The sequence below is a fragment of the Pelophylax lessonae genome (genome assembly GCF_965119305.1).
Source record: "Pelophylax lessonae genome assembly, chromosome: 1".
In the NCBI taxonomy this organism is placed as follows: Eukaryota; Metazoa; Chordata; class Amphibia; order Anura; family Ranidae; genus Pelophylax; species Pelophylax lessonae.
This window is the reverse complement of record NC_138768.1, coordinates 526,592,786-526,605,922: the sequence shown is the minus strand read 5'-3', so window position 1 is coordinate 526,605,922 and position 13,137 is coordinate 526,592,786. Positions and strand designations below refer to the sequence as shown.

Genomic DNA, 13,137 nt, shown 5'->3' with positions numbered 1-13,137 from the left:
CATGGACTGGCACCAGGAAAGGAAAATTACGGAAAGGTAAGTATTTAATTTTCCATTTTCCTGGAGTCTATTGAGGGACATAGGAATTCAGATACTGTTGGGTTATACTGCCGCCTACAGTGAGATTGGCAAACAAAACAAAAGTAGGCCAGCTCCAGGATAACCCCTCCTCTACCCAGGATGCTTTAGTTTGTAGCAAGCGGTACCATGAACGTAAACAGAAATACAGAGTGGTAGGACTGGTGTCGATCAATGGACTCCAAAAATTAGATTTAATGGTGATAACATTTTTTTTTTTTTTTTATCCATTAAGAAACACAGGAATTCAGATGCTACTGAGACAACTGAAAGCAATCTAACTGATGGCTGGGCAACACAGCAACAATCGCTAACAAGCCCAAGAAAGGACCTAGATGAGGTAATAAAGACCAACTGGTCTACCAGACAAGGCCTAAGACCTTTTCACCCTTATCCTCCAGAACCAAAAGAGACAAGAACTTCAGGGGTGGGATGAACCAGTGGGACTGGGGAAGGAGCATAATCTGTGCAGTGGCACAGGGAAAATAAATATGAGCTGCTGGAGGGGATACCCTCTAAATCTGAATGCAAGAGATGCAAACTACCCAGAAACATCCCAGTAATCAAAATCAGCTCCACATTTGTCAAAGTGGGGACACACCTTTATACATAATACTTATCAGAAGGCTTGGCTTTCCTCTGACTTTAAGCCCTATGGGCTGTCTGTGGGTCAGGCTTTGAGGGCCAGAGGGTGCATACTCCAGAAGTAGATGCAGGAGAAGGATGAAATTGAGTCAACCTCTCTTCAGACCTCCTATGTCAAGGCAGGGGTAGACTCTGGCCTCCTATGGTATTCCTGATCACAGTAACAAGTGTGGGACCAAAGAGACAACATCCCATGAATGCCAAGTGAGTCAAATTCTCTTTTTGAAAATGGCATCTGCATCCCAGCACCTTAACCAGAGTGCTCTATGCATCTGTATTAACACTAAACCTCTGCAGGACACAAGTTTAGATGCTTGTAACACGCTATCACAAATGAAGCATAAGAAACCAAACATCTGTTCTATGCTCTCAATTAAAAAAGGGGTCTACCCTGGTGGTGGAGAGATCTTTTTTGAGGGATCTAGCCTCTAGTTGACAGACTAAAGTCACACAACCCATCAGATAAAACTGTGATTTTAAGAGGGATTCCAAATGCCTGTCAGTAGAATCCTTTAAGGTAATCCGGCACTCTACATGTCTGGGTTACGGATGGATGCACAGTAGGTAAAGACCACTCTTTAACAAATTCCCTCCTAAAAGGGAACATTTCAAACTCTCTGGTCTTGGGCCCCACCCAAGTTATTCAGGGTGCTTCCAGTATGGACACCTTAAATAGAGGGTATAATGGAGACAGCAGGCTTATCTTCGAAATGCAGGGTAGTGCACACTGCTTTAATAAAACCCAAAAGGATTCATTGCATTTCTGAGTTGATGGCAGAAGACTGCACACCTCAGAGATAAACTGTTGGGACTATTGCTTAGTGGCCCCAGGAAGGTCACAGATAGACTTTGTAGGGAATGACACTGGAGGAGGCTTATAGCCTCTGCTTTAAGTTTCCAAAAGGAATTTGGTAAACTTGACCACCAAGTCCTAAGTTGCTGTGGAGGCCTCTGACACCATGTAGGGAGACTATGCCTCAAATGATAGGGGGGAAGAGCTGATAAGACTTTTCTCTGCAGAGCTCAGGAAAAGATGTCCTTCCTCCCTAAAACACTAGGAAAAATGGAGGCATGCTGGATAGAGGAGGGGATATCCTGGGGAAGGCCAACACTTTTTTTGTTTGTGTCCAAACTTCCTGTAGGTAACAGTATAACCCTTATATTAGAATGTCTGTGTCCCTGAAATGAATGACAAAGTATTTTTACCTTTTTTTTTCCCTTTCACTTCCTGAACTGTTGACATAATCAATAACATAGGGCAGGAAGTGAGGGAACATTTTCAAAGGAGGCACAGCAACATTAGGTAAAGAGCAGATATTATCAAGCATTTAGCATACTGTAATAACAAAAGGGATAGGCAAGATTGCTCCACTTAAAAAGGACTTCTGACCCCAATAACTAGGCCAACTTTGATAAGAATGTTAAATAAAGTGTGATCACAATCATGACTATATTTTGACTGGCTATCTTGATCACTGAATATGGTGTACATACCTGGTACTTCTTCATCTGTTGGCATTGAAGGTTTGCCTCCTGTGGCAATGAGAATGTGAGGGGCTGTGTACTTCCGGCCATTCACTTCTAGTGTTGGCTCTGGGTCAGATGTAAATGTTGCATAACCTCGGATTATCTCTACTTGAGCCTGTGCCACAGACAGAAAACACTGGGTTAACTTTCAGCCAAGTCCTTATACATGATCATCTCAAGGACTATACACCAGAGACATAACCCCACAAGCGCTCCACAAGAGAAAAAGGTAACTGTGTGTACATTATGTTCTGCCTGGCAAAGATCAATGTATTGTAACTACATACAGTCTTACATAACAGATCAACAGCAAGAAGGTGCTTTAGGAACTGCCTGTTTTGTACCACACAGGAACTTTGGAAGGGAGTGTCCCACACCAACTCTCCTCAGTCCCAGCTAATTTACAGCAGCTAAGAAGTCCATTATTGCAACAGTTCAGTGAACATTAAACATTTTTTTTTTTTTTTTTTTACAGGGAATTTCCATCAACCGGTACACAGACCCTTTTCCACTGGACCCAAAACTAAACTATACATTTGCCCTGGAGTATATACCCTTGGGCCTCATTCACACGGACATACCAATCTGTACACCCATGTGAAGGCTCGTCTTCATTCTCACAGGTGTTCTGTGCAGACCTATGAGAGCAGCAGCCCATTCAAATCAATGACCAGCAACTTGCTGCATGAATCTCTAAAGCTGAGTTCACATATTTGCAAATTGAATGTGCTTTAAACCGCATTTAATTCACAATGACATGTGAATGTGACCAGCTCTCAATGGAGCCGGTCCACACATGTCTGGGGTGGCCACAGTGCGGATTCAAAAAGGGTCCTGTGCGTTTTTTGGGTCCCCTGAAACACACCAGAACCCGACCTGTAAACTGCAGCCGCACATATGTGAACCCGGCCTAAGTTCATCCTGGAGTCTACATGCAGGTCAGACGCATGAATCGGTATGCAGCCAATATTTGACCAGCTAAGTGTTTGAAGGAAAAATACCTTGTTAAGATTGTTTTGGTAGATGTCATTGAGGCGGCTTACGTAGGCATCTCGCTTGTCTTTAATAGCCCTAAGAAGAAAAAAAAAAACAGACATTTGTAAAATGACTATTAACATCACTATCTAACACAAGTAAACCCAGATATTAAAAAAAAAATGTATATTAAAAAGCACAGTTTCTATTTTCACTTCCATTTTCTATTAATTTCTTGCATAAATAAATCACTTTACTGACTATATATTTAGTATTAAATATCAGTTACGGGTATACACTATAGTGGAACCAACAAATGGTTTATTTAATGTTTCTTGAACAGAGACTTGCACATTTGAAAGAGTCATACTGTCCTTGTTGGTTTTCTAATCAATTTTTACAGCTAGAGGCATGGGAACATTCATTCTGTAGCAAGAGTGAGGTCTCAAGCGGCACAAAAACAGTTGGGAACTGTGACCCAGAAATCTCACCACTGAAGTCACCAAGCAAATAGGAAGCCACTGTAAGGCTCAGTCCACTAATAATTACAATATTACTTTAAGGTTAACTAAACTATCTAAAGCTGGCCAAAAACACTGTTAGTCCCCCAGCACAAAGGCCTATCACCTGTTATTAAACTTCCCAATGTCAAAGACTTGAGTGTCAACGAGGCAGTGCTGTATTTTGGCCTAGGCCGACAAGGCCCAGGCCTAGGGCAGCACTTTGCAGTGGGGCAGCAAAATAGCCGCCCCTGCCTCCACCTGAGACTCTATTGGCCACTGGTTGCTAGAGCCGCCTGGCGTCTAGCAACCAGTGACGTCAGACCTGTGACTCCCAGGCCCTGCCCCCTCTTTCTCATCCCCCCTCTCCTCTCTCCCCCCCCCCTCTTCTCTCACCCCCCCCCCTTTGCCCACCACATCCTCTCTCTCGCCCACCACCTTCTCTCTCTCACCCCACCACCTCCCCTCTCTCGCCCACCACCTCCCCTCTAGCCCACCACTATTTCTCTAGCGCACCACTATTTCTCTCTCACCCCCCCCCATCCTCCCTTACCCGCCCCCTCTCTCTCACCCCCACCCCCACCCTCCATCTCTCTCTCACCCTCTCTCTTCCACCCCCTCTCATAAGATCTCGGGGGTTCTTGCTGGGAGGAAGTCACATCCGTTAAACAGGAAGGGATAGGCAAATTGACATACGAGGGGGAGAGGGGACGCCCAATTTTAGTCTTGCCTAGGGCCGCACAAAACCAAAATACACCACTTCAACGAGGTTCTTGTAGTTGACATCACAAAGTCATTTGGCCAGAAGTTACCTGTAATCAGGATGGTTTCCATCTTTTGCGCTTTTTGGTCCACTTTAAAGTAGTACTAGCAAAAGTGTGCCTGTTCCATTGCAAGAGGTTGGAAGTCCACTAGAATACCTAACTTATCTGAGGTTCTTGACATCGTCTGCACCCATTGTCTCTATGAATCCATGTTGGCCACAAGCTGTGGTCGCAGACGAAAATTAGAATCTCAATAGAAGGCTTGGAAAGTGGGGCACCACACACTGGTGATCTAAGTCTCAAGTTTAACATGATCTCCCTTAAGTCATACATCCTAATGATAGTTCTGATCATGCATTGGACACATACATGCATACCCCCGTTACCCCTGTGCTCCTCTTCTCCTTTCCTCCTCTTCCCTCTGCCTCCCCCCCTTCTTTCTCCTCACCGTTTGCCATCCTCACTTTCTCTCGTTTTGTCCACTCTTTTCTTGTGATTAGACCGTGCATTGCATTCTAATGTATTCACCATATATACGCTTTAAACCCCTGCTTTGGTTCAGGTATATACTTACCTTTTGATACACATTTGAGATTGTTACTATTATGATGCTGTTCGGTATCTTGTTATATGCATTTCTCTCATCCTGTTGAGATTTCCTATGTTTTCTTGTGCTATTGTTTTGTACATTTATAAACTTTGAAAATTTCAATAAAAACGAATATAAAAAAAAAAAAATATATATGTGCCTGTTCCAGAATGAAACCGGCGAGTCCATAACTGATGGAACCATCCAACTGTAACGCAGTTAATCCTCATAAGGATACCACAAGAAAAAACGCTTAACTACTGCGTTTTGGACAACCCCACTATTTTCTGACAATGTTGTCAAGGTAAATGGAAAGGGGAACACCCTTGCTGCTTTGGAGGGCCTGTGGGTGCCAAAAGAACACAGTGCCTCCAACGCGGCATCAGCCGTAACCGCCATTTTTAAAGTTTCACACACTGACACAAACAGTGCATCCACCAGCGCCTATTTAGGCGCAGCTAGATGAGCAGAGGAATTATCCTCACTCTCTGAGCACTCAGAGTGCGTGGAAGCAGACCCAGTGGGGTTGCTATATACTAAGCTCACCCTGAAAAGCATAACCATAAGGGGAGCCTGCCAACTGCGATCCCACGAGGGGGGTCGTCGGTGACATAAGGGGCGTCGCCTCCCGGTGACGTCACTGGGAGGCCACGCCCCTAATGGCTATATAATAAGCTGCAGAGATCGGAGATCGGCATAATCACCGGGACAGCGTCGGAGGAGGACCCGGAGGAAGAAGAAGAAGAACCAGAGGTGGCAAAAGACCAGAAGAGCGGAGAGGAGAAGACCGGAGCGGAGAAGACCGGATGAAGATTTTTAATAAACTTTTCAAAACGTCTCCTGTCGTTATTTACATACACTGCCTTTTATGGGGTGAATGGGTAGGGGTACAATGTACCCCATACCCATTCACATAGGGAGGGGGTCCGGGATCTGCGCTTGTTAAAGAGGGCTTCCAGATTCCGATGAGCCCCCTGCCCGCAGACCCCCACAACCACCGGCCAGGGTTGTGGGGATGAGGCCCTTGTCCTCATCAACATGGGGGCAAGGTGCTTTGGGGTGGGAGGTGCAGAGCCCCCCCCTGCCCCAAAGCACCCACACCCCCCATGTTGAGGGTGTGTGGCCTGGTATGGTCCAGAGGGGGTGGGGGCTGCTCGCTCGTCCCCTCCCCTTTCCTGGGCTGCATGCTCGGATAAGGGTTTGGTATGGATTTTGGGGGGGACCCCCACGCCGTTTTTTCGGCGTGGGGCTACCCTCAAATTCCATACCGGACCCGCAACGTTTTTTTCCCCATTTTGGCGTGGAGTTCCCCCTCAAGATTCTCACGGCGCAAGTCGCACCACAAGTCGGATCATCCTGATCCAACTTGCGATGCGTCTTCCATTCTAATCAATAGGCTCCCATAGGGAACAATTGATTTTGAATGGAGGCAGAAAAAACGCTGCTAAAAGCGACGTGGCCAAACGTGTAATAAAGCTAATGGAAAAAGCTACTAAAAGCATGTTTTTACAGCTGCTTTTTCCTGGCGTCAAGAAACAGCTTTGGAGCTCATTTATATGACGCCCTGTGTGCATGGAGCCTTAAACTTCTCCACAACAGTATCTCGGATCTGCCTGGTGTGTTCCTTGTTCTTCATGATGCTCTCTGCGCTTTAAACGGACCTCTGAGACTATCACAGTGCAGGTGCATTTATACAGAGACTTGATCACACACAGGTGGATTCTATTTATCATCATTAGTCATTTAGGTCAACATTGGATCATTCAGAGATCCTCACTGAACTTCTGGAGAGAGTTTGCTGCACTGAAAGTAAAGGGGCTGAATAATTTTGCACGCCCAATTTTTCAGTTTTTTATTTGTTAAAAAATGTGAAATATCCAATAAATTTCGTTCCACTTTATGATTGTGTCCCACTTGTTGTTGATTCTTCACAAAAAATTACAGTTATATATCTTTATGTTTGAAGCCTGAAATGTGGCAAAAGGTCGCAAAGTTCAAGGGGGCCAAATACTTTCGCAAGGCACTGTATCTGAATTTGCTAAGCTGTCTTTCATTTCCTAAAAAGGTTGTCGGCCTTTCTAAAGGGCCATACACACTATAAGATTTTCTGAAGACTTTTTCCTTCAGATTTACCTTTTCTATGTAGTACAAGGGCCTGCCAGATTGCATACAAACTGAAAGTGTTTAGGTTTGACCTCATATTATACGGTTTTGGTAAGTCTAAAGGAAAAAGTCTTCAGAAAATCTTATAGTGTGTATGGCCCATTAGACAGGCATGCCTTGACCTGCCCAGCCCCACCCCCATCCCTCCTATCCTTCACCATGCCTTCCTCCTGTCTTTATAGCCTTGTTTAAGCTAGCAGCTTCTCCTGAGAGAGAGGGAAAGAGTCACGTGACCGGCGCAATATATGAAAGAAATAAGGTACCAAGGAACATTTGTGAAAGTTTAGAAGGATACAGATCCATTTCTATTCCTCATTACATGCGAGTAATGAGTTTTAGGCTCCGTTTCCACTAGTAAGACTTGTCATGCGACTTTGGACATATTAAGTCACATAACCAGTCACAGACCATTGATTTCAATGGCATCCGTTCCCATCTATGCGATTTTGAAAATCAGCAACTTTGAAAAGATGCCTGCACTACTTTGATGCAACTTTGATCCAGAGAGTGTTGGATCAAAGCTGCACTCAAAGTCGCACTCTAAATCACACAACTTAAGAGTCGCACCACAGGAAACATAGCCACTAGGCTAGAGTGCAACTTTGAGTGCAGTTTTCATCCGACTTTACACTCTCTGGATCAAAGTTGCATCAAAGTAGTTCAATACCTTTTCAAGGTTGCGGATTTTCAAAGTCGCATAGATGGGGACGGGTGCTGTTTAAATCAATGGGCTGTGACTTTTCATGCAACTGTGTGTCCAAAGTCGCATAACAAGTCAGTCTACATTTCCACTATTGCGATTTAGAGTGCAACTTTGATCCAACTTTACACTCTCTGGATCTCATCAAAAGTTGCATCAAAGTAGTACAGGTACCTTTTTAAAGTCGCTGATTTTAAAAGTCGTATAGATGGGAACGGGTGTCATTGATTAGTCGCACTAGTGGAAACGGAGCTTTAGTCTACATTTCCACTATTGCGATTTAGAGTGCAACTTTGATGCAATTTTACACTCTCTGGATCAAAGTCGCATCAAAGTAGTGCGGGCACCTTTTCAAAATCGCTGATTTTCAAAGTCGCATAGCTGGGAACAGGTGTCATTGATTTGTCGCAGTGGAAACTGAGCTGAAGGCCCTTTTCACACTTGTGCGACCTAAAAGTCGCACGATTTTGCCGCAATTTTTTGCCACGATTTTGTCTGGACTTGAAGCAATCCCTTTGTCTTTGGACCTCAAAACGCATCAAAGTCAGACCAAAGTAGTGCAGGGACTACTTTGAAGTTGTTGCAATTTGAAGTCGCACAGATATGAACGGTACTCATTGGAAATCATGGAGTGTGACTTGTCATGTGACTTTGCAGTCCCAAATCGCAGGACAAGTTGCACAAGTGTGAAAGGGGCCTTAGGCTACGTTTCCAGTTGTGACTTAGAGTGCGACTTTGATCCAACTTTATACTCTCTGAATCAAAGTCACATAAAAAGTTGCATCCAAGTAGTGCAGGCACCGTTTCAAAGTCGCTGATTTTCAAAGTCACATAGATGGGAACGGGTGCCGTTGAAATTAATGGGCTGTGACTTGTCATGCGAATTTGTGTGTCCAAAGTCGCATGATACGTTGCACTAGTGGAAATGGAACTTTAGTCTACGTCTCCCCTATTGCGATTTAGAGAGTGTGACTTTGATGTGACGTTGGTCCAACTTTACACTCTCTGGATCAAAGTCGCATCAAAAGTTGCATCAAAGTATTGCAGGTACCTTTTCAAAGTCGCATAGATGGGAACGAGTGTAATTAGTTGCACTAGTGAAAACGTAGACTTAAGCCCCGTACATATGCAACGAATTTCCACCGACCGGTCGTCCGTCTTTTGTCCAGAGCGGTGTCTGTTGGTTGGAATGTGCTCTAGACTGCACACAAATTTTCCCGCACGACAAAATTCTACTTCAGAAATTATGTCATGTGTTGGATTGCTTTCTTTGTGTTCTTTCATCTCTGAGCATGCCTAGTCTTGCTCATAAGATTTTTTCCCATCAAAATCTGTACTAATGAGACGAAAATCGGACGTGTTTTGATGGTCGACAAAAATTTTATAGCCTGCACACCAGGATTTCGGAAGCATCATACTAACAAGCCGAAAATCGGCAGAGCGGTCGACGGACGAAAATTCCCGGCCGAATTTCTACACTATACAATTTTCTATAGATTTTTTCCTTTATACTTACCAAAACCATATAATATGAGGTCAAACCCAAACACTTTCAATTTGAATGCAATCAGGCAGGCCCTTGCACTACATAGTGGAAGGTAAATCTAAAGGAAATCAACCAACAAAAGTTGTATAGCGTGTATCCAGCTAGTGTAGTTGCCTCTAATATGATCATTGTAGGCTGCGAGCTGAAACTCCACAGCAATTCCAGCTACACAGACAGTTACCCCCCCCCCCCCCTCCTGTGTCCAGCTTCCTTACCCTATGGGAGTCTTCATTCAAAGCCCAGCACAGCTATACTGTATATGTGCCCCCCCCCCCCCCCATGGATGAGCGAGTTTGGGGTGCAGGAACATTGATGGTCTGCACAGAGCCCTGACCTCAACCCGATAGAACACCTTTAATTAGAGTGGTGACTGTGAGCCAGGCCTTCTTGTCCAACATCAGCATCAGTTCCTGACCTAACAAATGTGCCTCTGGATGAATGGTCAAACATTCCCATAGACACACTCCTAAACCTTGTGGACAGCCAAGAAGAGTCAAAGCTGTTAAAGCTGCAAAGGGTGGGCCAACTCAATATTGAACCCTACTGACTAAGACTGGGATGCCATTAAAGTTCATGCATGTGTAAAAGCAGGCGTCCCAATACTTTTGACAATATAGTGTATTTGTCATTGAAACCTCAAGTGTTTTTCATGCCAGACATTACAGCAAGGGAAGAAAACAAAAGTTACACAACACCGTTTGAGATACATTTCCGGTAAACATGTAAGCAGAACAAACATGCCATTTATAAAATCAATAATAGTAGAAATATTAGCAGGTAGACATCATGGTTTTTACACTCAAAGCACTTTTCTATTCTACGCATATTGCCAATATCGAATACTTACTTCCAGGTAAATTTCACATCTGAAACCTGAAATCCATAGTCTTCATGATCATGCATGTACTCGGAGTGAATGGCAGCATTCCACATTATCTGTTGGTTAGGTAAATTATTCTTAGTGTGACTTTTGTTTATCTTTAACAAATTAACCAACCAGTATTATAATAATAAATGAATTGATGATCTATAGGGAACACATAACATAACATGAAAATCATTTGAAATATTTTGGTAATGTTTAGATTTAATGCAGAAGTAGTCTAAGAGCCGGTTCACACTGGGGCGGATTCAAAGCCACCCGACCCGACTCTGAAGCTGCCCCCTGCAGCACGACTTCAGCATGGCTTGCAAACGACTTCTTTAACCGTTTGCCGACCGCCCCAAGTACATATACTGCGGCGGTCAGCCCCGACCAGGCAAAGTGACGTACCGGTACGTCACTAGCCTGTGAGCGAATAGGGGGCGAGCGCGCGCTCGCTCCCGCTCGTTCCCTAACAAGTTTGCGCGTGTGACCGGCGGACCCGATGTCCGCCGGTCACTCGCGATCGTCTGCTGAGAAGGGAGAAAGGCAGGCGGCTAATGTAAACAAAGCCGTCTGTCATTCTTCCCTGTGTAACAGCAGAGATCTAACGGTCCTGCTATGTAGGATCATAGATCTCTGCTGTTACATGTAAAGCCACATCCCTGCACAGTTAGAAACATGCCCCTAGGGACACACTTAACCCCTCCTTCCCCAATAAAGTTAACCCCTTCCCTGTCAGTGTCATTTTTACAGTAACAGTGCATATGTATAGCACTGATTACTGTAGTAATGTCACTGGTAACCCCAAAAGTGTCAAAAATGTCAGTCAAGGGTCCGATCTGTCCGCCACAATGTCACAATCCCACAAACAAAATCGCAGATCACCGCCATTACTCAAAAAAAAAAAAAAAAAAAAAAAAAAAGACAAAAATCTTTCCCTTAGATATTAAACGCAATAACTTTTGCGCAAACCAATCAAAATACACTTATTGTGATTTTTTTTACCAAACATATGTAGCAGAAATTTTGATTTTTACATTTTTTTTGTTTGGGAATTTCTTATAATAAAATGTGAAAAATATTGTTATTTTTGCAAAATTGTCGCTCTTTTTTTGTTTATAGCGCATGATCAAAAAAAAAAAAAAATCGCACAGGTGATCAAATACCACCAAAAGAAAGCTCTGTTTGTGGGAAAAAAAGGACGTCAAATTCGTTTAGGTGCAGCGTCGCACGACTGCGCAATTGTCCGTTAAAATCATGCAGTGCCGAATCGCAAAATCGGGCCTGGTCAGGAACGGGGTAAAATTTTCCGGGGCTTAAGTGGTTAATAGAAGTCAATGCAAGCCGCTCCGAGGTCGCCCCCAAATAATTCAAGAACCTTTTTCTAAGTTGGAGCGACTTGAGTCACTCTGATTAGAACGGTTCCATTGCACTGAATGGAGTGCGACTTGTCAGGCGACTAAGTCGCCTGACAAGTTGCCCCAGTGTGAACCGGCTCTTAGAGACCACTATATTAGGAACACTGGCTTGTTAACATAAATAGGTAAAATCAGCAGAATCTACATAACGCTATCAAGTCAGCATGGATCAAAATCCTTAAAATGGTTGTAAATCACATTTAGCATTTTCTTCTCCAATTATTCAAAGTACCAAGATTTGAAGAATGGAAAATTCAAAAAATAAAACCAAAAAGTCTGACAGTGCCTGTAAAGAAAATAAATAAAAACAAAAAAAAGTGGTTGTAAATCCTCACCTATACCCAGCGAGGTGACTGGCCTCAGGTGATACACAGAGATGAAACCAATCCCTCTGAATAAGTTGTACCCATTTACCTGCAGTGCTCTTTTCTCTACATCCATTCAAAGTACAGAATTTATCAAGCTTGTCTGAGCTGTCAGAAGAAAGGGGGGCGGACAGCTGAAATGATAAACTGCGAACCTCAGTGAGGAGAGCTCTGAGAGCTGATTGGAGGGAAAAGACACTCCCCCCCCCCCCCCCTCCACACAGCACAAAGAAACAAAGCTGAGGCTGTCAATCAGCTGGAGCTCCCACCCCTGTCACCATTTTTCTCTTGGCGTCAGGAAAACTTGTCAGAAGTGATTCATGCTGATAGCAGAGGAACAAAGCAGCAGACAGAAATGACACTTAGCGGTCTGGATAGAGACAAGTACACAGTATAGAGAGATATGTGTTGTTCATATTTCATGTCTGAGGTTTACAACCACTTTAAGGAAAATTTCTAGCACCTTGCTGAATCAATTCCATTAAAATTCAGGCTGTTCTGAATAAGGCATCACATTAGATTAAACAAATAAAGTGGTGTGATGTATAACATCAAAGTTCAACGTGAAAGTCTTTAAGGCTCTTTTCACACTAGTGCAAGTTCAGATGCAATTTGAGTTGCACAGAATTGCATGACAATGGAAATCACATTGTTTTCAGTGATGCCCATTCACATCAATGCGACTCAGCACAGAGCAATTTTGGAAAAGGTTTAGAGAAATATTTTAACTGCCACTGCTCTATATAAAAAATACTCGCAGATTGAAAAACTAACTTCAATTTTTTCTTCTGTCACTGACCTGAATAAATATGTAAATTAGCAATATGGAGTAAAGTCAGAAATCTGATCTATATTTTTGCTCTAGGTCAGAAAATATTGAAGACTACCGCCCTACATGTACTCTCAGAAATCATGGGGCCCCATACAGCCTACCTGGCAGCGCCCCCCCTGAATATGTCAAGATAATATTTTCACTAAAAATACACTAAAATCAATATTAGC

General features: G+C 43.6%; 1 protein-coding gene across 2 annotated transcripts in view; it reads right to left on the bottom strand.

Annotated features, from left to right (window-relative positions):
* GSR (glutathione-disulfide reductase) overlaps nucleotides 1–13,137 on the bottom strand; it is a 68,780-nt gene that overhangs the window by 46,266 nt on the left and 9,377 nt on the right. For both annotated transcript variants that reach the window (XM_082243523.1, XM_082243524.1), the window contains exons 3-5: nucleotides 10,335–10,423; nucleotides 3,252–3,321; nucleotides 2,218–2,365 (exon numbers count right to left, since the gene is read on the bottom strand). In XM_082243523.1, the coding sequence (XP_082099649.1) occupies nucleotides 2,218–2,365; nucleotides 3,252–3,321; nucleotides 10,335–10,423 (307 nt within the window). The remainder of the gene's footprint in view (nucleotides 1–2,217; nucleotides 2,366–3,251; nucleotides 3,322–10,334; nucleotides 10,424–13,137) is intronic.